Below are 25,615 nucleotides of genomic sequence, written 5' to 3' on the forward strand. Positions count from 1 at the left end.
AAAAGATGATAGACAAAGCTGACCTGGGCAGGATTTGGACTCAGAGCACAGTGAGTCAGAACAAATAACACAAATATTCTAATCGTCACTCAAACACCTTTCAGTTAAATGCCTTCAATATATCAATAATTAACAGACTAATGAAACTAACCCCTTATTCTGCCACTATCACATTCAAACAGTACATGTGGTCTGATCAATAAGTATCCGGATTGTTGTCATAGTAACACAGCTAAAGTACAGAGAGTGAAGTCGCGTGGCACTAATTGACCTTGAACTCTGCTGTGCATGTGCACTAACCTTTAATGTTCAAGCTCACTTCCTTGGAAGGAAGGTGTGTAGCATGTGATAATTGCATTGACCATGACAGAGAAAGTTGAGTAGAGGATCTACATCAAATTTTGCCAAAAGCTTGGTGATACCTGCTCAGAGGCCTACACAAAGTTTTCAAAAAGTTTTCGTCATTCTCGACACAATCAAGGGGATCTTGTGCAACAGAAACCCGAGTGTCTTTTTGGTCAGCTGAAAGCAGCTTTGGCACAAACTTGGCAGACACACATCTCCTACCCAAATCTTTAGTGATAATGGACTAAACTGAACTAATCTGCAAATCCACTGATAACTCAGAGATGGTGATTCGATGATATCCCCTCACAGCAGCATGCACACCTGCAATGTTTTTCCCAGGTCTACTGGCTGCAGGTCTCCCAGAATGTTTGTCACTATCAACATTTTTTTCAGCCATCATGGAAACATCCAAACCACTCATACGCTTGTGTGTAGCTCATACACTCCTCTCCATACACTTTCTGCAACCTTGTGTCAGCCTCTGAGCAGGTATTGCCATGACAACTTTCTCTGTCATGATCAATGAGATGATCACACACTACACACCTTCCTTCCAAGCACTGCTGTAAACAGCGGAAGTGAGCTAGAACGTTAAAACTTAGTGTGCAAGCACAGCAGAGTTCAAGGTCAGTCTGTGACAAGTGGTTTCACTGTGTGCTTTAGTTTCGTTACTATGGCAACAGTCCGGATACTTATTGATCAGACTTAATATTCTGCTAAATCAATAGATCAAATTACCTGACTACACAATGAGACAAGCAACCATCATCATCATCATTTAACATTCACTTTCCATGCTGGCATGGGTTGGACGATTTGACTGAGGGCTGGCAAGCCAGAAGTCTGCACCAGGCTCCAATCTGATCTGGCAACATTTCTACAGCTGGATTCCCTTCCTAACACCAACCACTCAGAGTGTAGTGGGTGCTTTTTACATGCCACCAGCACAGGAGCCAGTCAGGTGGTCCTGGCATCAATCAGTGGACTTCTTTCAATTTCCGACTACCAAATCCACTCACAAGGCTTTGGTCAGGCTGAGACTATAGTAGAAGACACTTGCCCAAGGTGCAACACAGCAGGACTGAACCCAGAACCTTGTGGTTTGGAAGCAAGCTTCTTACCACATAGCCACACCTGCAGTAGCAGAAATAACATCAGAGCCTTCATTTCAAATCATTTATCTTCCTTCACCTTCTCACCCCCAACTCTTCACCACCCACAACATCCTTCTAGAACTCCACAGATATAAAGGAAGCTATATCCCTGCTTAAACTGTAACGAGAACTATATCCTTATTGAAGCTGTACATTAATCTTGTTCAGTTATTGCCATTTTTCTATTTAGGAACTTATATCACTGACCTCACAGTCACTAATAAAGATAAAGCTTAACATATCATTCTAGCACAAATCAAATAGTTACAATTACAGAAAGAAAATGAGAGAATGTTAAGTAGTTCTTTCAGCTAAAAGATAATTGATGATTTTTAACAACAGAAAAAAAGCTAACAATTTTTTGAAAGGAAAACAACTGATTTAATAATTTTTCACAATAAACACTATGAAAGAAGTTGTAATACTGACCGGTCAGATGGAGTTGGTGAAGTTTGTGATAAGCCAAAGCAGCATTTACTGCAGACTGTTTCACTTCAGATGCTTCAAATTCTTTTGACCACAGACCACCAGCTCTGTTACTTAGCCATCTTCCCAGGTAAATGTAATGTAAAAACTGACGTAAGGAATGCCAAGCCAGACTGGCAACCAGGTCAATCTTCGAAGTTGGAAGGGGTCGACCAAGAGCAAGAAGGCCAAGATGCAACTGTCGAGCGGCAGCTGCATAGTTTCCCTGGTAACAGAAGAATATAACAAAAACGGATAGTGATTAAAAAAATAATTGAAGAAATATTACTTTTAAGTAAGAATGGCTGAATAATACATATATATCATCATCATCGTTTAACATCTGCTTTCCATGCTAGCATGGGTTGGACGATTTTGACTGAGGGCTGGCAAACCAGATGGCTGCACCAGGCTCCAATCTTGATCTGGCAAGAGTTTCTACAGCTGCCAGATCAAGATTGGAGCCTGGTGCAGCCATCTGGTTCGCCAGCCCTCAGTCAAAATCGTCCAACCCATGCTAGCATGGAAAGCAGACGTTAAACGATGATGATGATATATGTGTGTGTGTGTGTGTGTGTGTTTATCTAGCATAGATAAACATGAAGTATTTTGGGTTAATACAGCAATAGGGATCAGATGGCTGCTCCAATTACAACACTGGTATCATTATATCATCCTTACCTAGGATATTAAAATGGTATCTAGCTGGGGGTTTTTTCTCAATAAATCAAGGTATAAAAGGCTGTGTTTCAAAACATAAGCACTGCACTGGTGTTTGACCTTATGATTCTGTAGTGAGTAGAGTCACTGCTTGAAACTGCTGTTAATCCTCTTCAAATAATCATCATCAAAAATGTTTTTGTATCCTATTTTCTACACAGTTATAACTTAAACAAGTCTCTCAGCTCTTCTTTCAACTGTTTTACCTCAGATACTTCATTTGTACACCCAATTTTAAAATAGGTACACCAAATTTTTTCGCACTCAGAATCATTGAAGCAGAGAATAAACTACCTGTATCAGTAGTTGGTTGTTGGGACACTGCATCCTGCAAACTTCCATGCTTCCTGAAATTTACCAACAGTACACCTGATGCACTCTCCCCACCACCTTTTTTTGTAAACAACTCATTCACTGTTCCCTTTCTGTGCATTATTCTATGTACTCTTTGTGCACTTTTGGTTACTTTCTAATGAGTTGCAATGCATCTGAACACTGTATACAATAATTTCATTATTATTATTATATCATTATTATTAAATACTTCAGTGTCATAATAGGTGACCAAAAGTATTGGCACCTGGAAGATCCATCCATTAAACACTACCTCAAAAAGTATAATCCCACCATCCCCGCCTGGAGGGACAGACATAAAACAATGGTAACAGTAACAATGATGACAGCTCCAGATCAACCTACCCTATCCCCTGCTCTCTCACAAACAGACCCAATTAAAAATTTAAAATACTCACTTGGGTGATGTATTGATCAGATTGTTTCTTGTGTCTCCAATAAGCTACTGATGCTTGACTGTTCTTGGATTTGACAGGTTCACCATACACAAAAAGCATCAGCAACATGATCAATATGAAAATACTGTTCAAGATTTGTGGCAGGAATGGCCAGTATGAGATCATTTCATTCTCTGAAAAGAAACACAAATGTCAACTTACTTCCAGACTTAATTACATTATTTACAATTGACGGATATTTGTCCTCATCTTGTTTGTTGTAACACAATGTTTCGGCTGATATACCCTCCAGCCTTCTTCAGGTGTCTTGGGGAAATTTCGAACCTGTGTTCTCATTCCTAAGGTATTTTTCGATGTTGTTATTATTATTATTATTATTATTATTATTATTATTGTTCAGGTCACTGCCTGGAATCGAACTTGGAATCTTGGGGCTAGTAGCCTGTGCTCTTAACCACTACACCATATGCCCGTGGGCGTAAGATGAGGACAAATATCTGTCGAATGTAAATAATGTACATAATTCCTCATCTCTTAAATATAGAACTGTATTACTTCCAGACTGTTCTACATCAAACTACTGCCATTTATTATTACGCATCAACCAAGAAATACAACAAGTGCAGATAAAAAATATAAATTTATTAATTCTTTCCAATTGCTCTTACCAATAAAATGTGTGTTAGCCATGTATCACTTCTGTAGTAAGATACCCGTGCTTGCCCTTCTATTCTACTTTAGCCACTCAACAATGGGTATAAAGCCACCTCCTCCTCTCAAGTACTTCCTCACCATCACCACTACCACCATTATTTAGTCAATGGGAGCCCCTTTCCTGTTTTTTCCCATTTTGCAAGTTACTTACACTGTAAAGTGACTGACATTAAGGAGAACATCCAACTGCAGAAACCATGCCAAGGACAACATCGAAGCTCAATGCAGCCCAGCAGCTCACCAGAACCTGTCGAACGGTCCAACCCATGTCAGCATGGAAAACATACATTAAATGATGGTGGTGATGATGATGATGATTTACACTAAAGAAACAACTGGCCCCAAATTTGCTGAATATGTAGAGTCAATGAGAACAATCATAGTACTTGACTTGTACTTTATTTTATCGACTTCAGTAGGATTTGCACTGAGAGCATCAAGGACTGTAATTAAATATCACAAGGTATTCTACACTATTCTATTGATTCTGAAATTGTACAGCCTTTACATTTATCATAAAGCAGCAAAGTGAGGCACTGAACTACAATATCCAATATATATCAGACATTTTATTACATGTAAGGGTAACATCAGCAAAAACAAAATGACAATTGTGCGAGACTAAAACATATTTTTATTAATTACTGATTAACCAAAATTGAGCACTATTATCCTTGTTTTTTTTTTGTTTTTTTTTCCAATTAAGTACACCTATCAAAATAAGTAATAAAATAATGTTTACAATTAATATATTTAAAAACCAATTTAGACCATCTTGAATATTTACAATAAAAACCCCAAGTTCATTTGGACAATGTCATACAGCAGTTTTCAAAGAAATAAAATACAACAGAACTATATTTTGAGATTCTCACCATCACCACCAACTGAATGGTTACATTACTAAGATGCTATCTTATCATCCCAAGTACTATGTTAAGTAAACCCAGCAATATGTTAAGTACATATTACAAAATTGTGAAAAAGTTGTGTTTGAGTGTGAAACATAAAAATGTGTGTATGTATGTACCATATTTGATAGCATATAAAAAGGTACTATTTTCACCCAAAAAAAGTCTTTAAAAAAATCACTCCTGCTCCTATATGAAAAGTTGGGCCATCCATAAGCTTTAAGCACAAAGACTCTTTTTCATGAAACTGCATGCATCTAACACGCCCATGTGTCTTTTATGCCATTGAAGATAGTGTGCATGTGTGTGTGTGTGTGTGTGTGAGTGTGTGTGCATGAGTGCGTGTACATACACACATACACATTTTGATGTAACTTATAATCTAAATACAGAAATGACGTAGTTTCATTTTTGATCAGAGTCAAACACACTGAATATCATAATGTTTAAAGAAAGAAACGAAAGAAAGGAAGAAAGAAAGAAAAACAGTAATACTCACTTGTCGTGGTCACAAGTAGGGAACGAGAACTGTGTTCAGAAGGCATCCCATAATAATCCGAATACATTTTAGTGTTCAAGAAAAATCCAAACGGATTGAAAGCAAGGACGCCGAACATAAACATACAGAGTGCCAGACGAGATCGATCAAGCATACCAATGTTAAAAATGTGACCATCGCTCCCTGATAAAGTGAAAGAAAAAGGGAATTAGTTGAGAGATCCCTAGAGTTAGTGACACACATTTTTAAAAATCGTGAACTTTATTTCTGAAAGAAATAATTTAAAATGTATTTCGAGCTATAGCAGTAAATATTAAAACGCAATATATCTACCGACAACTCGTCGCAATGTTAACTGCTGCACTGCACTCACCATCCTGCATCCTACAGCTTTCCCATTATCTAACACCACCTGCTATTGCTGCCTTCCTCACTGATGTACAACAGAAGGTCCTTCTCTCCCCTGTCCTCTGTCTGTGTGTGTGTGTGTGAAAGAGAGAGAGAGTTTGTGTGCATGTGTGCACGTGTATGCACACCACTGAAAAGATGTATGATTTTATGTGAAAGTTGTAAATGCACATCATATTTGGTTACTGTCATTGTTGTTGTTATTTAACTTCTAGATTAACTTTGGCTGAGTAGACCAAAAGTATTCCACCCTGTCTGTTTCCAGACATAATGTCCCTAAGTCTACATTACTCAATGTGTCATTTCATTCTTTAAGCTTGCAGTGAGATTTCAAGATCTGGCTGCTATTTCTTGCAAATAAAGTTAGCACATAGAAGTTCCTTAGTTGACTTGAATCATATTTTGTGATTGTGACTGTGTGGTGTCTAAGTTGTATATTAGATTACAATGGCAGAGATGATATTGTGGAAAATAGTGTGTGTGCATGTATGCGCATGCACCAGTGTGTGTCTATGTGTGTGTGTGTATGTGTGTGAGAAAGAAAGAGAAGAAGAGAGAATTCCATTGTATGTCTAGTGTTTTATTTTGTCTGGTTTAGGTATTGTGCAAATCTTAATTTTTTTTATGTTGGTGTTAATGTTATAAATGATGATGTTAGTAGTGATGTTGAGACTAATACCAGTGATGTCCAGGTAGTCATGGAAGTTAAGTACGGTAGTCTAGTTACTCAATAAGATCCCCATCATGTCAAGTTTAATCTATGGCAGATATTTTGTTGTTTCTAGACAGAACACTTTATTTACATTACTTCGCTTACCTACTTTTTAAGAATAGGTAACAAATTATCCAAGAAATTACCAGAGATAGACTTTATCCTATCTACAGACAGATATGTCTTTCATCCACAATACATTATAAATTCATAACAAATTACTGACACCCCTCCTCCCCCACACACACACCTTCCTAAAATTCTATTAAGATTTACAGGATATTTACTATTTTCACATGTATTTCAATGAAGATGCTGCTACATGGTCAGTGTTGTTTGTATTAAGGTATATTTGATTCTATGATATAATGGTGCCAAAATGATGCAACCCTCTTTATTTTGCCTTCTATGTTGCTTTAACATCATGATTTTCATGTTTTATTGTAACTCGAAAATTCCGAATCTGTCTTACACCAATTTACAAACCTTGTTACAAGTATTCTTGTGTCGCTAGACAGACACAAGTATTCAACCTATCTCAATCTAGTCTATCATAGTTCTAATTAACTACCCACAACATGTCCTTCACAGCTGAAGTAGCTAGCAAGACATCTGGTTACAAAACCATATAATCTAGCTATTTCTTTTTAAATATTTATTGGCGAAAAAAAAAAAACACATTCTTCTTAGTTATAATAAAATAGATGTGAAACAGCTGGTCTTTTTTTTTTGTCATGAAGATAATTATGAAGCCTGTCCATGTCTGGATAAATATGAACATTTGAGAAATAGACCTGAAAAGATGTAAGTTAACTGATATGCGACTCGAACAAGTGACCTTCCAAAACATACAACTAGACATTTTATTTCACATTTCAAGATGTTAAAATCAAGATGCAATTGTTTTAACTCTTTTCCATCCATATTTTCTTTTATAAAATACACAAGTCTACTGAATTTTAATTAATTTCTAAAATAATCAAGAATTTAGAATTTAGTAAATTAAGTTTTTTTTTTTTTAAAGGTGGTGTTTAGTACAAAGATAAATAAAATTATGACAAACTGTTTTAACTCAACTTAAGTGAGTTGGTTATCAAAAGAGTTAGCATATATAGAAAACATTAACTGTTTCTATACATTATTGTCAATATATTATTTAAAAGCTTCAATTTATGTAAATAAATTCTTCTTCAGACAATTTCACTAATGATTAAGATATTGTTTAAGCAGGTACATATTTCTGATATGCGTAAAACTAAATACACAATATAGAGGAACAGCAATGTTACCAGAAACCACTTAACAATTGCAAAGTTGAATACAAATATTTATTTATTCACTGATATTTCAATATTTGCAAATCCTAATCTAGAACTGGGTAATTCGAAATAGGAAGCAAACAATACCAAATTGTTAATATGTATAGTGATGTACAGTATGGTGACTGTGTGAACTGCAATCTTCAAATGCTGCAGCAAACTGCTGATCAGCTGACAGCAGTTATTGTGCTCATAGATACCCAATAAATATTACTTTCTTAATATACAAATATACTAAATTTTTGACATTCATAACTGGTACTCTGTCGGTTACGACGATGAGTGTTCTAGTTGATCTGATAGACGGAACAGCTTGCTCGTGAAATTAATGCGCAAATGACTGAGCACTCCACAAACATGTGTACCCGTAATGTAGTTTTCAGGGAGATTCAGTGTGAGACAGGATGTGACAAGTACAACTCATTTTTGCCAGCTGAGTCGACTTGAGCAATGTGAATAAAGTGTCTTGCTCAAGACCACAACCTGCCACCAGGAATTGAATTCATGATCTTACAACCATGAGCCAAATACTCCTAACCACTAAGCCAAATGCCTTCACCTCATGTCCATATATATATATATATATATATATATAGAGAGAGAGAGAGAGAGAGAGAGAGAGAGAGAGAGAGAGAGAGGCTTTGCTTCTCAGTGTGAAACATTGGAGAAATTATTTTCCCCCACATCTACACTATTAAGTTCCTATACAAGTGTCATTGGACAATGGCTAAGCTAGGGTACCATATTCAAGTGTTTAACCAACCATACTGACCCCAATATTTATTTCAGTCAGGTACTTATTTCCTCACCCTCTGTCTGTCAAACCCACCAATTAAAGGACATAACATGGACACAACATCATCATCATCATTTAGCACCCGTTGTCCATGCTGGCATGGGTTGGACAGTTTGACTGGGCTAGCATGCTGGAAGGCTGTGCCAGAATCCAGAGTGGTTTTCTACAGCTGATTTTCTATGGCTGGATGCCCTTCCAAATGCTAACCACTCCAAGAATGTAATGGGTGCTCTTATGTGCCATCTGTATGGATGCCATTTGTGTGACACCAGTATCTGCCATAACTGTAATTTTGCTCAGCTTGATGGATCTTCTTCTCAAGTACGACATAATGCCAAAGGTCTTGGTCATTGTCTCCATGAGGCCCAACACTCAAAAGGAGGTTGGCCACTTTGCCTCCATGAGGCCCAACGCTCGAAAGGAACTCAGCCATCTCACCTCTGTGAAGCTGATTTGAAAGGAACTCAACCACCTCGCCTCCGTGGGGCCCAAACACTTGAGAGGAATTCAGCCACTTTGCCTCCATGCAGCCCATGAGCTCGGTAACTTTGCCTTCATGAGGCATAATAGTTTTATTCAGACCAGCATAAATATAAAACACTCACACTACATGCATGCATGCATGTATGTACATACATACATACGTATAATTTTAAGAAATGAAACATTCTAATAATATACAAAACATTTTCAAAACTATTTGTCAACCTGACATCTTGCACAGGCTAACATGTAAAGTTATGTATCCAGTCATGCAAGGTTAGCTCTCAGTCTTACAAACTGTCATGCTGAAGAATTATTACAGAAACAAATTCTATGTTTGCCGATATCTTTGAAACAAACACCACTGAAAGAGATTTATATGACCTTAACCATCCATAAGCAACTAAAGCATCATTGAAGAAGAAAATGAAAGGGGAGTGGAAAGTATCACTAATATATTGTCAATAGGGCTAGTTAAGTGCACATGTTCAGTTGACATCCAAACATAGCATCTAGGTGTTATACACCATTAAAACGATACTATAATCATCTGAATTAAGATAACAGAGATATGGTAAGTGTGAATGCATGCACGCACATGTGCAGTACAGTCTAGTGGTTAGTGTTGTGCTTTAATTGTTAGTCATAGCTTCTTTGGCATTGTATCATGCTTAAGAAGACCCATGAAGCCAAGCAAAATTGCAGTTGAGGTAGATATTGGTGTCGTGCAAATGGCACACATGCCGGTGGCATGTAAAAGCAACCATTACACTCTCGGAGTGGTTGGCATTAGGAAGGGCTTCCAGCAGCAGAAAACCATGCCAAATCTGAAAGAAAGTCTCTTTGCCAGTTTGTGAATACATAAGCATCTAAATAAATTAGCAGAGGCAATGCACATGCTACTAAGTCAAACTCAAGTGACTTCTACCACTCTTTTACTTTGGTTGGGTGGGTAAGCATGCAAGCACGCACACACACACGCACACACACACACAAACACACATGGTCTGATCAAAAAGTATTGGGGCTGTTACTACAGCAATGGAGTTATAGTACACTGGGCGAAGTCACTTAACACAGACCTTGAACTCTTTCGCACATGCACACTGAGCTATAACATTCCCACCCACTTTCATTGTTTATAGCTGTGCTTGGAAACAAAGTAAGTAGAGTGAGCTCATCTCAAAAAGAAGATCCGATTTCAGCTGCATAGGATCTCCTTGACAGTGTTGCAAAAAAAAAAAATTTGTTTTGTAATGGTTTTAACAGGTAATGAATTGTGGGTCTGTAGCTATGACCCCAAAACCAAGGCTTGAAAGGAATCCCATTTGAAAGGAACAAGATTTCAAGTCCAGAAAATCCAAGAGAATGCAACAAGTCAGCTGATCACTGTCTCAAAAACAGAGTTCCAGGAATGCTTCCAATAATGGAAACTACAATGGATAAAGCATCTGGTTTCAGAAGAGGATTATTTCAAAGATTAAATGCCGAATTGGTATGTGCTGTAGTTTGCTTTTTATAGCTCTAGTTTCAGTAATCTTTCATCAGACTTCATGTGTGTATATATATATATATCATCATCGTCATTTAACATCCACTTTCTATGCTGGCATGGGTTGGATGGTTTGACTGAGGACTGGCAAGCCAGAAGGCTGCACAAGGTTCCAATCTGATTTAACAAGGTTTCTACAGCTAGATGCCCTTCCTAACACCAACTACTCTGAGAGTGTAGAGAGTACTCTTTATATGTTACCAGCACAACGGCCAATCAGGCAGTACTGGCATCGACCATGCTTGAATGGTGCTTTTTACGTGCATTGGCATCAGCCACAACAATGACTTCACTTGACTCAACAGGTCAAACACAGTTTATGGCCCAATGCTTGAAGGGTACTCTTAAATGGGCCAGTTATGCTGCACTGGCATAGGCCATGGTTACAGTCTCACTTGGCTTGCAGAGTCTTCTCAAGCACAGCATATCTCCAAAGGTCTTGGTCACTCGTCATCGTCTCTGTGAGTCCCAATGTTTGAAGGTCATGCTTCACCACCTCATCCCAGGTCTTCTTGGATCTACCTCTTTCACAGATTCCCTCTATTGCTATATATATATATATATATATATATATATATATATATATATATCTGAAAAAATGATAAACACAAGATGAAATTTATAGTATTTGTTACCTGTACACATTTTACTATTGTGGTTATTTGTGTCATCTGCAGTGGGTGTTCATAATGCAATTGGATGCAGATCCACAACAGTTCTTCAGAGGAACTGTGTCAATATAATGCAATACAGTGTTCCCTTGAAGAACTATCGTAGATCAGCATCCAAATGGACCACAAACACCCACTGCAGAAAATGCAAATAGCCACAATGATGAAACATGTACAGGGAACAGATGGTATAAACTGCAGCTTGTGTTCATCATAATTTTCCCAATATTTGCTGTATATGATAACTGGTAATACTGCTAAGTACAGTAGTAACCACAGCACTTTACTGGAAGTAAACTAGATGAGATACTTGACACGGAGCTCTAAATTCACAAGCAGAAGCCATACATCTAACTGTAACACAGGAAATGCCGTATATATATCATCATCATCATCATCATCATCGTTTAACGTCCTCTTTCCGCGCTAACGCGGGTTGGACGGTTCGACTGGGGTCTGGGAAGCCAGGGGCCGCTCCAGGCTCCAGTCTGAATCTGGCAGAGTTTCTACGGCTGGATGCCCTTCCTAACGCCAACCACTCCGTGAGTGGATTGGGTGCTTTTTACGTGCCACCTGCACAGGGGCCGGAGGGTCCGGCATCGGTCACGATCGGTTCGAGCTTTTAACGTGTCAGCGGCACGGGGGCAACGAGGTCCGGGGTACTTTGGGGATCGGGGTACTTTGGGGATCCAGGGTACTTTGGGGATCCGGGGTACTTAGAATGGGTAGGGGGTATGTGGAATTGCTGCAGAAAGCAGCCCGGGTCTTTGTAGTCACAGCATATCTCCAGAGATCTCGGTCCTTCGCCATTGCCTCAGTGAGGCCCAATGCTCTGAGGTCATGCTTGACTACCTCATCCCATATCTTCCTGGGTCTACCTCTCCCCCTGATACCTTCAACTGTTTGGGAGTGGCACTTCTTCACACATCTCTCTTCATCCATCCGCAGCACATGACCATACCATCGCAAGCGTCGCTCTTGCACACCACATCTGATGCTTCTTATATCCAGCATTTCTCTCAGGATGCTTACACTCTGTCTTGCGTGCACACTGACACTACACATCCAGCGGATCATGCTAGCTTCATTTCTTTTAAGTCTACGCATGTCTTCTGCAGTCACAGCCCATGTTTCATTACCGTGAAGCATGGCAGTTCGCACACATGCATCATACAATCTACCTTTTGCTCTGAGGGAGAGACCTTTTGTTGCCAGTAGGGGTAGAAGCTTTCTGAACTTTGCCCAGGCTATTCGTATTCTAGTGGTGATACTCTCTGTGCATCCACCTCCGCTACTAACTTGGTCACCCAGGTAGCGGAAACTATCAACTACTTCTAGTTTCTCTCCCTGGAGTGTGATGGAATCTGTTTTCTGAGTGTCTGTTGTGTCTATTGTCCCTGTGCATCTGCCGCACATGAAAGCTATCTTATCTGTTAATTTCCCTTTAATGTTGCTGCACCTCTTATGTGTCCATAACTTACATTGGGTGCATCTTATGGAGTTTCTACCTGTACCTTTCCTACAGGTTGAGCAGGGCCACCTACATATATAACACTGTTGCCAGTATTAGAGGTAACATTTTAATCCCCAATTAATCTCATAATACACACACACACACACACACAACTGATGTGGAATTAGGACAACAGTGTTTTCATGTGAAAATATTAATTAGGAAACACATTTTCTCTCATGGAACAACCTCATTTATTTTTCAACTATATACTTCACTCTGTGAAGTGGATGTCATTAAGTAACAACCATGCCAAAACAGACAGTGGAGCTAGACACGGACCTCTGGTTCACTAGCTCTTGTTAAACTGTCCAACCCATGCCAGCATGGAAGACATGTTGAATGATAATGATGACGACGACGACGATGGTGATGATGATGATGATGATACCATTACACCAAACACCATTTAAACCAGGTGTACTTATGTCTCTTTCTTCCTGTAGTCATTACCCCCCTCCCCACTGTTCCCCTTTAGAAAAATATTCCATTGATCATTGAAGCTATGATTAAAGGTATTCCAGATATTCTGCCAATGTCCATCCAGTCTTTTTAAGGATTATGACAAGGTCTACATTATCTATGTGTCATTTCCTAATTCAAGACACTGAGGGAGATTAGCTTGCTATTTCTATCAGGTATATCAATTATACGGTGTTTCCCTCTACAACATATTCTGGTTGTCTAACCACCGTTACTAACCATAACCTGAAACAACTGAGTAATATTGGTTTCCCCCTATATCCTACAGTCTAAAAAGGGACCATCAGACTGCTAACCTAAATTACTGACAAAACTGAGAAGTGAGGACATTCATACATTTCCTTAGTTTACTAATGCTACTCATATAGTTCACACTGGAAACTGAAATCAAGTAATGGATTTGAGGTACTAAACACCAAAACACTTCACTACAACACCTGTTACATGATCACTCAATCAGCTAGAAATAGCATCCAGATAATTCTCAAATCATATCCTTATTCTTACAAAAAGAGAAGGATACAGTAGACAATGTAGTTTTGGATGTATAAAAATAAGACAGTCAAAGATGGAAACTCATATGATCGCATATCTGCTAAAAACAAAGCTGATTGTGCTCAAAAACTCTATCACCATTAACCCTGAATTCAATACTGAGTGAAGTCATTGTCAACAACACAATGACTACAGCAGTATAAAGGGATAAAATATTCATAGTAGTAAGAAAGAATGCTATGGAAGGACTCAATGTCTATGCAGGAAGGGCAATAAATACAATAGTATGGAAGGACCCAAATGTCTACAACAGTATGGAAGGTCACAACATCTACAGCAGTGTTCAACAGTTTGAAGAATTAATCTGTTGGCTATTCCATGGCGGCAAGCTGGCAGAAACGTTAGCATGCCAGGCGAAGTGCTTAGCAGTATTTCGTCTGTCTTTACGTTCTGAGTTCAAATTCCGTCAAGATTGACTTTGCCTTTCATCCTTTCAGGGTCGGTAAATTAAGTACCAGTTGCATACTGGGGGTCAATCTAATCGACTGGGCCCCCTCCCCAATAATTTCAGGCCTTGTACCTACAGTAGAAAAGAATCTGTTGGCTTTTCCACACAACAACAATTACAAAGATTTCTATCATTGGTACCAGACTGTAAATTTGAGGGAAGAAGTACTAGTGACAAACTAATCTCAGTACTTGACTGTTATTTTCTTTTCTCAACCCTGAAAAGATGAAGCTTAATATTGAACCCACTTGGATTTGAAATCAAAATACTGGTTAAAAAGTACAGCAAGTTAGCGGGAGGGGTAAGTCGATTACATCAATCCCAGTGTTCAATTGCTACTTATTTTATTGAGCCCTGAAAGGTTGAAAGGCAAATTGGATCTTGTCAGAGTTTGAACTCAGAATGTGAAGATGAAAGAAATGCCACTAAGCATGCACCCGATATGCTAATGATTTTGCCAGCTCATTGCCTTTTGAAATCAAAATATTAAAGCAACATAACTAAATAATGCAAGGCACTTGATCGGTTAACCTGCTGTTTCTCCCATTCCATAACAATAATATCATGCAACAATATTATAAAATCTACAAGTACAAGAGAAACGAGCAATGCAAACAGAAGGAAAGGTAAAATATGGAAGTGGTCGGGAGGTAAGAGAGAGAATGGGAGAAAGGGAAGGATAAAGAAAGGTATGTAATGAGAAGAGAAATAAATTGAAGAAGTGACAAAAGAGGCAGGAAATCATCATAGAAGGTAAAACAAGAGGAAGTTAATTAAAACTGCTGTATTATTAGTAAAAGAGCTTGGACAGAGAGAGGGATTAAAGTTAGCAAAATAGGATCTGATTAAAGTCAAACAGTAGAGATTAAAGTTAGCAAGAGAAAGAAAGAAAGAAAGGAGTTCATTTGAGGTCAAACAAGGATTCAAAACTAGCAGCATTTGAAGTCAGTAGTTTAGTTGTTTTGTTTTTTAATAAAATCTTTTAAACTCACAAGAAGTCTTCATATCACCTAAAATAAGATAGTTACATAGTGAAATATATATATATATATATATGTATGTATGTATAGCTTAAATGGAATAACACGTGAATAATAAATCACTATAAATACATATTTTATGCACCTTATCACTCATACTATTATAGCCCCTATCTCAATTTAATTACTAAAATTTGATTTAAAGGCTGTGCACTTTCAAGTGAATGGATTTATATAAGGAAATAGTGCCTAATTTTTGTCAAACTTTAGTTTGGTTTGAATAAATTCTACTGGCTTTTAAAATACTGGCAACATCGATGTGTATGAAAACCAGTATTATTTTTATACTAGTCAATCTATTAGCTGCTGGTAATAGCCACATATGTGTGTATAATTTCACATATATTTTTGCCAGACATCTAGATCCTTGTCCAGTAAAAGGATACATAGAATACGTATGTTTACTTTAAACTGTCTACTTTGATTTATTATCCACATGTCATTCCATTGAAACTATTTTCATTTATTTATATATTAGTACTCTGAAATTTTAATACTTTCTATTTCAATGAAATCATTGTAAATCTCTACCATGAAATATTTTCTTACATCTATGATATATTCATTCCTATTGCTAATATTATAAATACATCATGATCAACTACCACCATCATTGTTTTTAAAGTCTATTTTCCTATTATTGCATAGGTCAGACAGAATTCATTGATGCAAATTTACTATGGCCAGGTGCCATTCCTATACTCAACCCTCATCTGTTTACAAGCAAGGTAGTATTTCCCCTTGCTTGGAAGACTGGAAATGAATGACATCACTTGTATAATGGTGATACTCATTTACAATTTATCACACAATAATACTTGTGTTGTACTGATTCTATTCAATAATCACATCAAGACTACACATGTCTGTAGAATACTCGATTCCTTCAGATACTAATTCAATGAGTAGATTCTCCAGTTGATCAAAGAACTAGATGTTCATACATCAAAATGAATGGTAAACCATAAACACACACACACATACATTTATATGCTACATTCCACATCAGGTATTAACTACATATTGCTTTCTTGCAATACCTTTCTTGTTCATGCTCTTGAATCATAAATACCTTTGGATTTCTTATTTTCCTAATTTAGAAAATACTTTGGTTCTCAAATGCAATATTACAACTAACTTACTTATTTACTACATTATAAACTGTTTTGCTTTTTTTTTTCTTTTTTTAAATTCAGTCATAAAATTACTTTTCTATTTACTAGAAACAATGTAAGTTAGATATGTGTAATTTAGTCAATAGTTTATATTTTCGAGTCCCCAAAACAGAACTTTTCCCTTCCTAACAAACGTTTTCATTGAAGACACCACAATCACTAGATTATACTGCTTAATCCATCATAATCTCCTTGAGCACTTTAACTGGATGCTGGGTTTTGTCTGTCATGTTAGTTAGACAAACTGCTTTCAGCCACTTGTATTTATAAATAACTTACAATATTACAATACAGTGGCTTCTGAAGAAGAACGGAACCTAAATGTTATTGCTATACTATGTGAAAGTGAGTTCCAGCAGCAGTGAAGTTAGTAAGAACTAGAATAGTAAATAACTAATCATAGTAAATAGATATTAAAATGTTTTGAAAAAGCAAGGAGAGGATACAGTTGGTGTTATCCACCTGTTACCATGTTTAGAAAGCATATATAGCCAGAAACACAGCTTTTCTGTTACACTTTTATAAGCATAACATTTAGGAATAGTGTGCAAAAAAAAACATATAAACATAAGAGGATTATTTATCTATTACTGACAAAATGATTTTCGGTAAGAGCAAAGCAGAAACAGATATTATAAGGCTCTAACTTGAGTTATAAAGATGGAACAACAGAGTTACAATATATACAGACAACACCGAGTGTGAAATGACAAGCTTACCAGAATTTTGTGAGGAGTCATCAAATAGTGGACTTGGGGGAGAAGACATTTCACTGTCACTGCTAGCAGTAGGGGGACTGCGGGAAGGAGAACCTGTGATAGAGCCTGGTGGGGTCAGAACCATAGTAGGATCGCTCTTCAGTTGGGCTCCAGCCAAATTATCTTCCAAATCTATAGAGAATTGAGTGAATTGAAATTCATTCAGTTTTGACATCAACTAAAGGAACGGATTGATACCCCAAATTATAACAGCCTTCCACGGTAACATGTATATATAAATATATACATATCATTTAAATAATTTGGGAAAACGTATTTCCAAATCAATCAGGTACAACCCTTCAGCATTACATGCATCAGCATATCGCACCTTGGGGTCTTATTTATCATATATTTATATATTTATCTAGAAATATACAAAGCATCTAATAAAAGTCAATAATAATTCAGTTTTGGGTATTAATAGATATACGGGTATTCTATTTCAAATAATACAAAAAAGTTAACCTAATGAGAATATCTGAAAGTAAACTCATGGTATCCATTTGTACATCATAAAATAATACTTAAAGGACATAACCATTATACCAGCAGGGTATATACTGTTCTTCCTTAATTATCTCCTACTTTAGTTGACACTAAATTAATTAAATATGAAGGAACTACACATATTTCAGTATTGGAAGATACAATATATATACATACACACTATAGTATATATATATATATATATATATATTATATATATATATATATATATATATATATATATATTATATACATATATGCAATCATCAGATTTATAATTATTCCAACACATCTTTAGGTTCTTTTTCAAAATATAATAAATCTAATTTTACATCCCTTTAAAAAAATAAGCAATAAAATTAAAAATTAAAATTAAAAATTAAAAATCAAAATTATACTTTGTAATATTAAGAATTAAAATCTATAAATATAAATTAGTATATAAATCAACCTTGTAAAGTCAAGTATATAATGTCAAATACAAATTATACTTCAGAATAAAAATGTCTGTGTTTAAATGTGAAATATAACAAGAAAAATTCAAATACATATCTTTGTTTTTTGCTGGTACCAGGATTAGTTTTCGAAATGGCGATTAAAGAAAATTTTTAATGCTTAATTTTATTGCTTATTTTTTAAAGGGATGTAAAATTAGATTTATAATATTTTGAAAAATAACCTGAAGATGTGTTGGAATAGTTATAAATCTGACGATTGCATATATGTATTTATATATATATATATATATGAATACTATAGTGTGTATGTATATATATTGTAATCTTCCAATACTGAAATACGTGTAGTTCCTTCATATTTAATTAATTTAGTGTTAACTAAAGTAGGAGATAATTAAGGAAGTATAGTATATACCCTGCTGGTATAATGGTTATGTCCTTTAAGTATTATTTTGTGATGTGCAAATGGATACCATGAGTTTACTTTCAGATATTCTCATTAGGTTAACTTTTTTGTATTATCTGAAATAGAATACCCGTATATCTATTAATCCCCAATACTGAATATATATATATATATATATATATATATATATATATTAAACTAACATGATATTTAGTTTGGAAACTTACAATTTTATTTTTTTTAACTTAGAAATTAATTTATCAGCTTTATTAAGTCAGTTTACTTAACCCTTTAGCATTCTGATTTTTCTGTCAAACATAATGCTTATTTATTCACACTGATGAAAAATTAGTCATGCATTACCTTGAAGTTTTGAGGTTTAAATGATGTGATTGTTTATTTTTAGAATAATACTGAAGGGTGGTATCAGAGGCCAGATCTGGCCAGTTTAAAGATAAAACATGTAGATTATTTTTGCTGAATATGGCTGGTTCAAATGCTAAAGGGTTAATGATATACTTTTAGATAAATATAATCTGGTTTATTTTTCAACCATTTTATTTTTAGCTTACATTTCATTCTATGTTTAAAACACATTCACTTTTAATTGAAATTAAAATAAGTCAAATGTGTGGAACAAGAGAGAGCGAGAGAGAAAGGGAGAGAGAAAGAAAGGGAGAGCGAGAGAAAGAAAGACTACTGTAATAGTTAATAAACCTAAATTATATATATGAGATTTTTACCTATTTCATGATATATTTTATTTACATTATTTAAATTTGACGGATATTTGTCCTCATCTTGTTTATTGTTAACACAACATTTCAAGTGATATACCCTCCAGCCTTCAGCAGGTGTCTTGGGGAAATTTCGAACCTGGGTTCTCATTCCTAAGGTATTATTATTCAGGTCACAGCCTGGCATCTCTTGAAAATATGACTGTTAAATACAGCTTATTGGTTTTTATAAAGAGTGGTGTATTTAAAAACAAAAATACCTTAGGAATGAGAACCCAGGTTCGAAATTTCCCCAAGACACCTGATGAAGGCTGGAGGGTATATCAGCCAAAATGTGCTAACAACAAACAAGATGAGGACAAATATCCATCAAATGTAAATAATGTACATATATATATATATTTGAAAACATATTTGAAAAAAATAAATAGAAATGGCTTTTCTGCTAATTTTTCCACTTTAATCATTAGATGTTTACAAGTTTGCTTATAAACATCTTGTAAACTTATAAACATCAAATTATTGAAGTGGAAAAATTATCAGAAAAGCCGTTTCTATTCATTTTTTCACAAATATATATTATACTGTACCAAAGATTTTCTATTTCTTATTCTACTCTATATCTATCTATCTATCTATATATATATATATATATATATATATATGTGTGTGTGTGTGTGTGTGTGTGTGTGTGTGTGTGTGTGTGTGTGTGTGTTTATTTAGCTATTCAATACATTGGTTTATAGGTTTGGCATCTCTTGAAAACATGACTGTTAAATACAGCTTATTGGTTTTTATAAAGGGTGGTGTATTTTTTTAAAAAATTAATTTATATATTGGTTTACAATATCGTAGTATAATCATAGCCAACTAACTAGAATCGGTCAAAGAGTAACATTTTTGGGGGCATTTTAGTTCTGAATAGTAATTTGTTTATTAAGTAATATTAGTAACAACCAAATTATTAGAGGTCATTTTATTTGGATTGATCCCTAAGTATTACTGGTTGTGTGTGCATGCTAATTTAGAGTATTTCTGCAGTATAACCTTTCCTCTTTATTTAATGTTGGGAAAATACAGGTGGAACTTTGAAGTCATTATCAAGCTTTCCTTAATGAAAATAAATTAATTCTATTGAACATTTTTTACAATTAATGCTTGATTGTTTCTTTATGGATGATTTTACATAAAATACATACAGTTGAATGAATATAATTTTTTGAGAAACTATAAGTAAAGATCACCATGAACATCATAACACATGTGAAACCGGTTGAGAAATATGTAGAAAAACTAAAGAAATTTAAGTGTGCATTTTCAACTTAAATTCTTTTCTTTTTTCTCTGTGTATGTGGAGATAGAGGGGAGGTGGAGAGAAAGAACTATAAATTATATATAGACCATATAGTCATCTTAAGACAATTACAAATTAATGAAAGCTACTATAATCAATACTGAGGTGAATTACCGCTTCAAAACTATTTACTACTCTCGTTGTTACAATAAAAACTATCACCCCTTCTAACATCTCAAGCTACCAATAACTTTCATAGACAAACCAGTTCTTTTTAAAGACATCAGCCTTATCCTCCAAAATAACATTTAAGAAGAAACACAACACTGTTCTATTAGTAAGGTGTAATACTCCACTTGAAAACAAAAATGAAAAGATTAACTATCCTAGACTATTAACACCTACCAATGTTTATAAATTAGATCACCTAGAATTAATCACCAACACTTCATACAAATATATCTTTTACAAAATGCTAATTAGAATCTTATCTATTGTTTCTAATTTTCCTCTCCTCTATTAAGGTTCTTCACTCAACAAATGTGCATTTACTACAGTGTTTTAACACTATCGTTATTATATCAATGAACTTTTGTTGACAATGTAATTTAGAAGAGACACCAAGACGTAATCTATAAAACAGGATATGTGTTGTGAGTTAACAGCTTATTTTATCATTTATCTTTATTTTTACTTATTTCAGTCATTTGACAGCGGCCATGCTGGGGCACCATCCTGAAGAATTTTTAGTCATCAGAATTGACCCTAGTACTTTTTTTTAAGCCTGGTATTTATTCTATCAATCTCTTTTGCTGAACTGCTAAATTATGGAGATGTAAACACACCAACACAGGTTGTCAAGTAGTGGCCAGGGACAAACACAGAAACACACACACACATACATAAGTATAATGGGTTTCTTTTAGTTCCATCTACCAAATCCACTCAATAAACTTTGGTGAGCCCAAGGCTATAGTAGAAAACACTTGCCCAAGGTGCCATGCAATGGATTTGAACCCAGAACCATGTGGTTCAGAAGCAAACTTCTTATCATACAGCTACACCTGTGTCTACAAGCCATGCCTGCACCTAATAAAAATTATTTTCTTTCAGCTTTTTAGTGTGATTGGTAACAATACCAAAAGAAAATGTAGTTCCACTGACTGATAAATATTTCAGAAACCCTAGTGATTTAAATGATAAAATACCTCAATTCACATAGAAATAAAGCTAATCTTATTTATATTCATTTGTATTCCTTCTCTAGAATATTTTTATTTATTTTCACAGTTGAGGACTAAGATTAGATTGCTAACTTCAACAAATATCTTTCAGAAAGATTACTTAATGACTTCAGAGGAAAGAAATCTAAAACAATTATTTCTAACACAAGAAAAATGTACAGGGTGCAGCAGAAAAACCATCCATATTCTATAGGGTCATTCATGTGGTACTAGTGAAGGTAGACAGATAGTAACAGTGTCTTCAAGTAGCTTTTTTTTGTTTTTAGTTGCCATCACAGTTTAAAGTAGTGTTTGTAGTATGTTTGGTGCTACAACATTTATCAAAAATGTAAACTACGGGATCTTTTTTGCTGCACCCCTATTATAAAGCAAAAGGAAGCTGTTGATAAGCAGAACTCCAAATCCAATTTTCATTCTGTTTAAAATGTTTGAATTCACTACTATCATTAATGCTTTGAGAATGGCATGAATATCACAACTCCAATTTTGTGAGAAATAATTTACCCCATGAATAATATTCATGATGCCTAATGTTTAGAAGAAGAAAGTGACTAGCTGTGATATTCAAGCATTTCTCAGACATATTTAGATTCATATTAATATTGATTTCCTATTTATATTTCCTTCCATTTATTTATATCGCATTTTTTTTGCTGCTATTTACTATTCTTTTTTTTTTTATGCAGAAAAATCCTTGAGAATTGACCGATTATCTAAGAGAATTGTTCAACAAGGTTCTGGAAACACAGAATGCAAGTTAATACATTCAATAGAGACAGGGAGGAAATTATCAGAGAAAAGTAAGAAAGCATCAAAGATTAATTTGGGCAAACCAAAGAGATTAGTAAGGTGATACAATAAGGCGGTTTGAAGTAGAGTAACATAATACTCACTCTGTTTCTTTGCCAGAAGTCGAAGGGCAATGTTTTCCTGCTTCAGACGAGTGTTGGTGTTCTGTATGTAACGAATGTAGTCAATGGCTTTGCGCAGGATAGCAGATTTATTCAACTGCAACATAAAAAAGGGAAAAATCATATATATATATTATAAGTAATATGTTGAATACAGTAAAATGGGAATTGTAAATGTAAGACATGTGTATATCAATCTTAAGTTGCCAAATCTGTACACACTTTAAACATTCATAGAGACACAGACACACATACACATTCATCCACAATACAGGACATGTTTACAAATGGTTTCTGTCCACCTGTTCCACTGACAAAACATTGGTCAGCCTGAGGCCACCTGATGACACCGGCCCAAGATGCCATGCAGTAAGATTGAACGCAAATTCACATGGTTACAAAACAACTCTACATTCACAAAAACATGCCTATGTCTATATGTATCATTCCATTTTTACAAAGGCAGAGATTTGGTTCTTATTTCTAGCAGGTCAAGTGACAGCATAAAGGATCTCCAGTTAGCTTGTCAAATAGAGTTTAACCCTTTCATTACCAACCCGGCTGAAACCGGCTCTGGCTCTGTGGTACAAATGTCTTGTTTTCATAAGTTTTCAATTAAAATCTTCCACCAAACCTTAGTCACAATTTATGTTCCTAACACTAGCTTAATGATAACTAAGTTATTTTACTAAATTCTTTGTTATATTTAAAGTAATTGAAAGAAACACAGAGCATCTCAACAGAAATATGGTAACAAAAGGGTTAAAGCAAAATAGAAAATAACAAATTTCAACGTACCTTTGCTTCAGTTCCAACAACCAGGTTCTTCAACTCAATTATCTTATCATTAATACTAAGGCGATAACGTTTCTCAATAGCATTGTGAGCTGTTCTCTTCTCTCCTCTATTCTTTTTCAGTGGACTAGTGTTTAGTCGGTTGATAGGCAGCTTATCTCCTTCACCAACCATTTGCAGAGGAATGCTTGTGGTCAGTATTGTGTTGCCACTGGTCACTAGAGAATTTGATGCTGGTGGACTGGCCAGTGTCACAACATTACCATTAACTTCCTGGGGTTTTATCAGTTGAGACTGAATAAGAAGCTGAAACAACAGGGAAATTGAATTACAGGTGTGTGTGTGTGTGTGTGCGTGCACGCGTGTGTGTGCGCGCACGCGTGTGTGTGCATGAGCCTGGTGCAGCCTTCTGGCTCGCCAGACCTCAGTCAAACCGTCCAACGCATGCCAGCATGGAAAACAGACGTTAAACAACGATGATGATGATATATATATATATATATATATATATATATAATATATATATATATATAAATAAGGATAAGATCGTTAATCTAAAAATAAAATAACGATTTTATCAAGTGGTCAGCATGGAAAAAATAACCTTCAAAGGTAATAATTAGAATTATCCAGTAATTTTTTTACTAGTTTCATCTTGTCTCTTTGTTTTCTCTCCATGTTGATATATGGACAATTAAGGTGGTTTTAGAGTCAGATCATGGCTGCTATTTTCAGCATGGTGGTATCTCATAGATACCCTAATTTATAATTTTAAATATATATATATATATATATATATATATATATATATATATATATGTATATATATATATATATATATATGTATATATATATATGTATATATATATATATATATGTATATATATATATATATATGTATATATATATTCAGGAGTCACATTGATATCACAAAAAATAGCAAAAATATTAATATCAATCAAATAAAAGAAACAACAACTTAAGGAATTAATGAAAAATAAAAAATATAACTGTATAGATATGGAAAAAAAAGATGTAATATAGATTCAGCTGAGGCAAGAATGATCTTATTTAGCAAAAATCCTCTTTTCAAAAAAAATCAGAAAGAACTACTTGTAACTATAAAATATACAAAAACATGCATTTTCAACACGTTATGTTTACATTAGAATTTCTATTGTAATTATGTAACTATTTAACTTGAACTCACCACCAAAATCAAGGGCAACATATGAACAATATCTAATCTTTACATCTCCAACTTTTGTTTAGATTTTTTTTGTTTACTTTTGGTAAGATTTTTAAAATATTTTTCATTTTATATACAACTGAAAGCAACTAGGGTTATTTTACCTTTAAAAATTTTATAACTAAATTAATTATAAAATAGCTAGATAATATCTTGACTAAAATTACTGATCCTGAAAGATTAACATTATTAATAGCCCTAAACCATAAAGAGTAGTAATAACACATTTTTAACCTATTTCTAGCTTGACTTAATTATTAATATAAAATTATCTGATAACATATCTTAACAGATACATGTATGAATGAGGATATGCTTGTTTGCAGTTGTGTGTGCATATGCATGCTAGGGACTCTTTGCATTGCACTTTGTAAAGTGGGTGGAGTGTTTGAAGACAGGTAACATTAAGATGAGAAAACTATTTAGTTGTGTCAAAAAACATGCCAGCCTCTCAAGAGCTGGTGCATCCACAAACTCTTTAAAGAAGTTGATGTTAGGAAGAGCATCCAACAGCAGCAGCAGAAAACTATACCAAAAATGAAATGAATGAACAAGG

The 25,615-nt window shown here is 35.0% G+C and overlaps 1 protein-coding gene across 1 annotated transcript in view; it reads right to left on the reverse strand.

Annotated features, from left to right (window-relative positions):
* LOC115221814 (sterol regulatory element-binding protein 1) overlaps positions 1-25,615 on the reverse strand; it is a 91,519-nt gene that overhangs the window by 26,747 nt on the left and 39,157 nt on the right. Inside the window, exons 4-10 of the mRNA XM_036503674.1 lie at positions 23,814-24,116; positions 22,998-23,112; positions 17,438-17,608; positions 15,496-15,513; positions 5,564-5,746; positions 3,440-3,612; positions 1,932-2,193 (exon numbers count right to left, since the gene is read on the reverse strand). Coding sequence (XP_036359567.1) covers positions 1,932-2,193; positions 3,440-3,612; positions 5,564-5,746; positions 15,496-15,513; positions 17,438-17,608; positions 22,998-23,112; positions 23,814-24,116 — 1,225 coding nt within the window. The remainder of the gene's footprint in view (positions 1-1,931; positions 2,194-3,439; positions 3,613-5,563; positions 5,747-15,495; positions 15,514-17,437; positions 17,609-22,997; positions 23,113-23,813; positions 24,117-25,615) is intronic.

The sequence above is a fragment of the Octopus sinensis genome, linkage group LG1 (genome assembly GCF_006345805.1).
Source record: "Octopus sinensis linkage group LG1, ASM634580v1, whole genome shotgun sequence".
Taxonomy (NCBI): domain Eukaryota; kingdom Metazoa; phylum Mollusca; class Cephalopoda; order Octopoda; family Octopodidae; genus Octopus; species Octopus sinensis.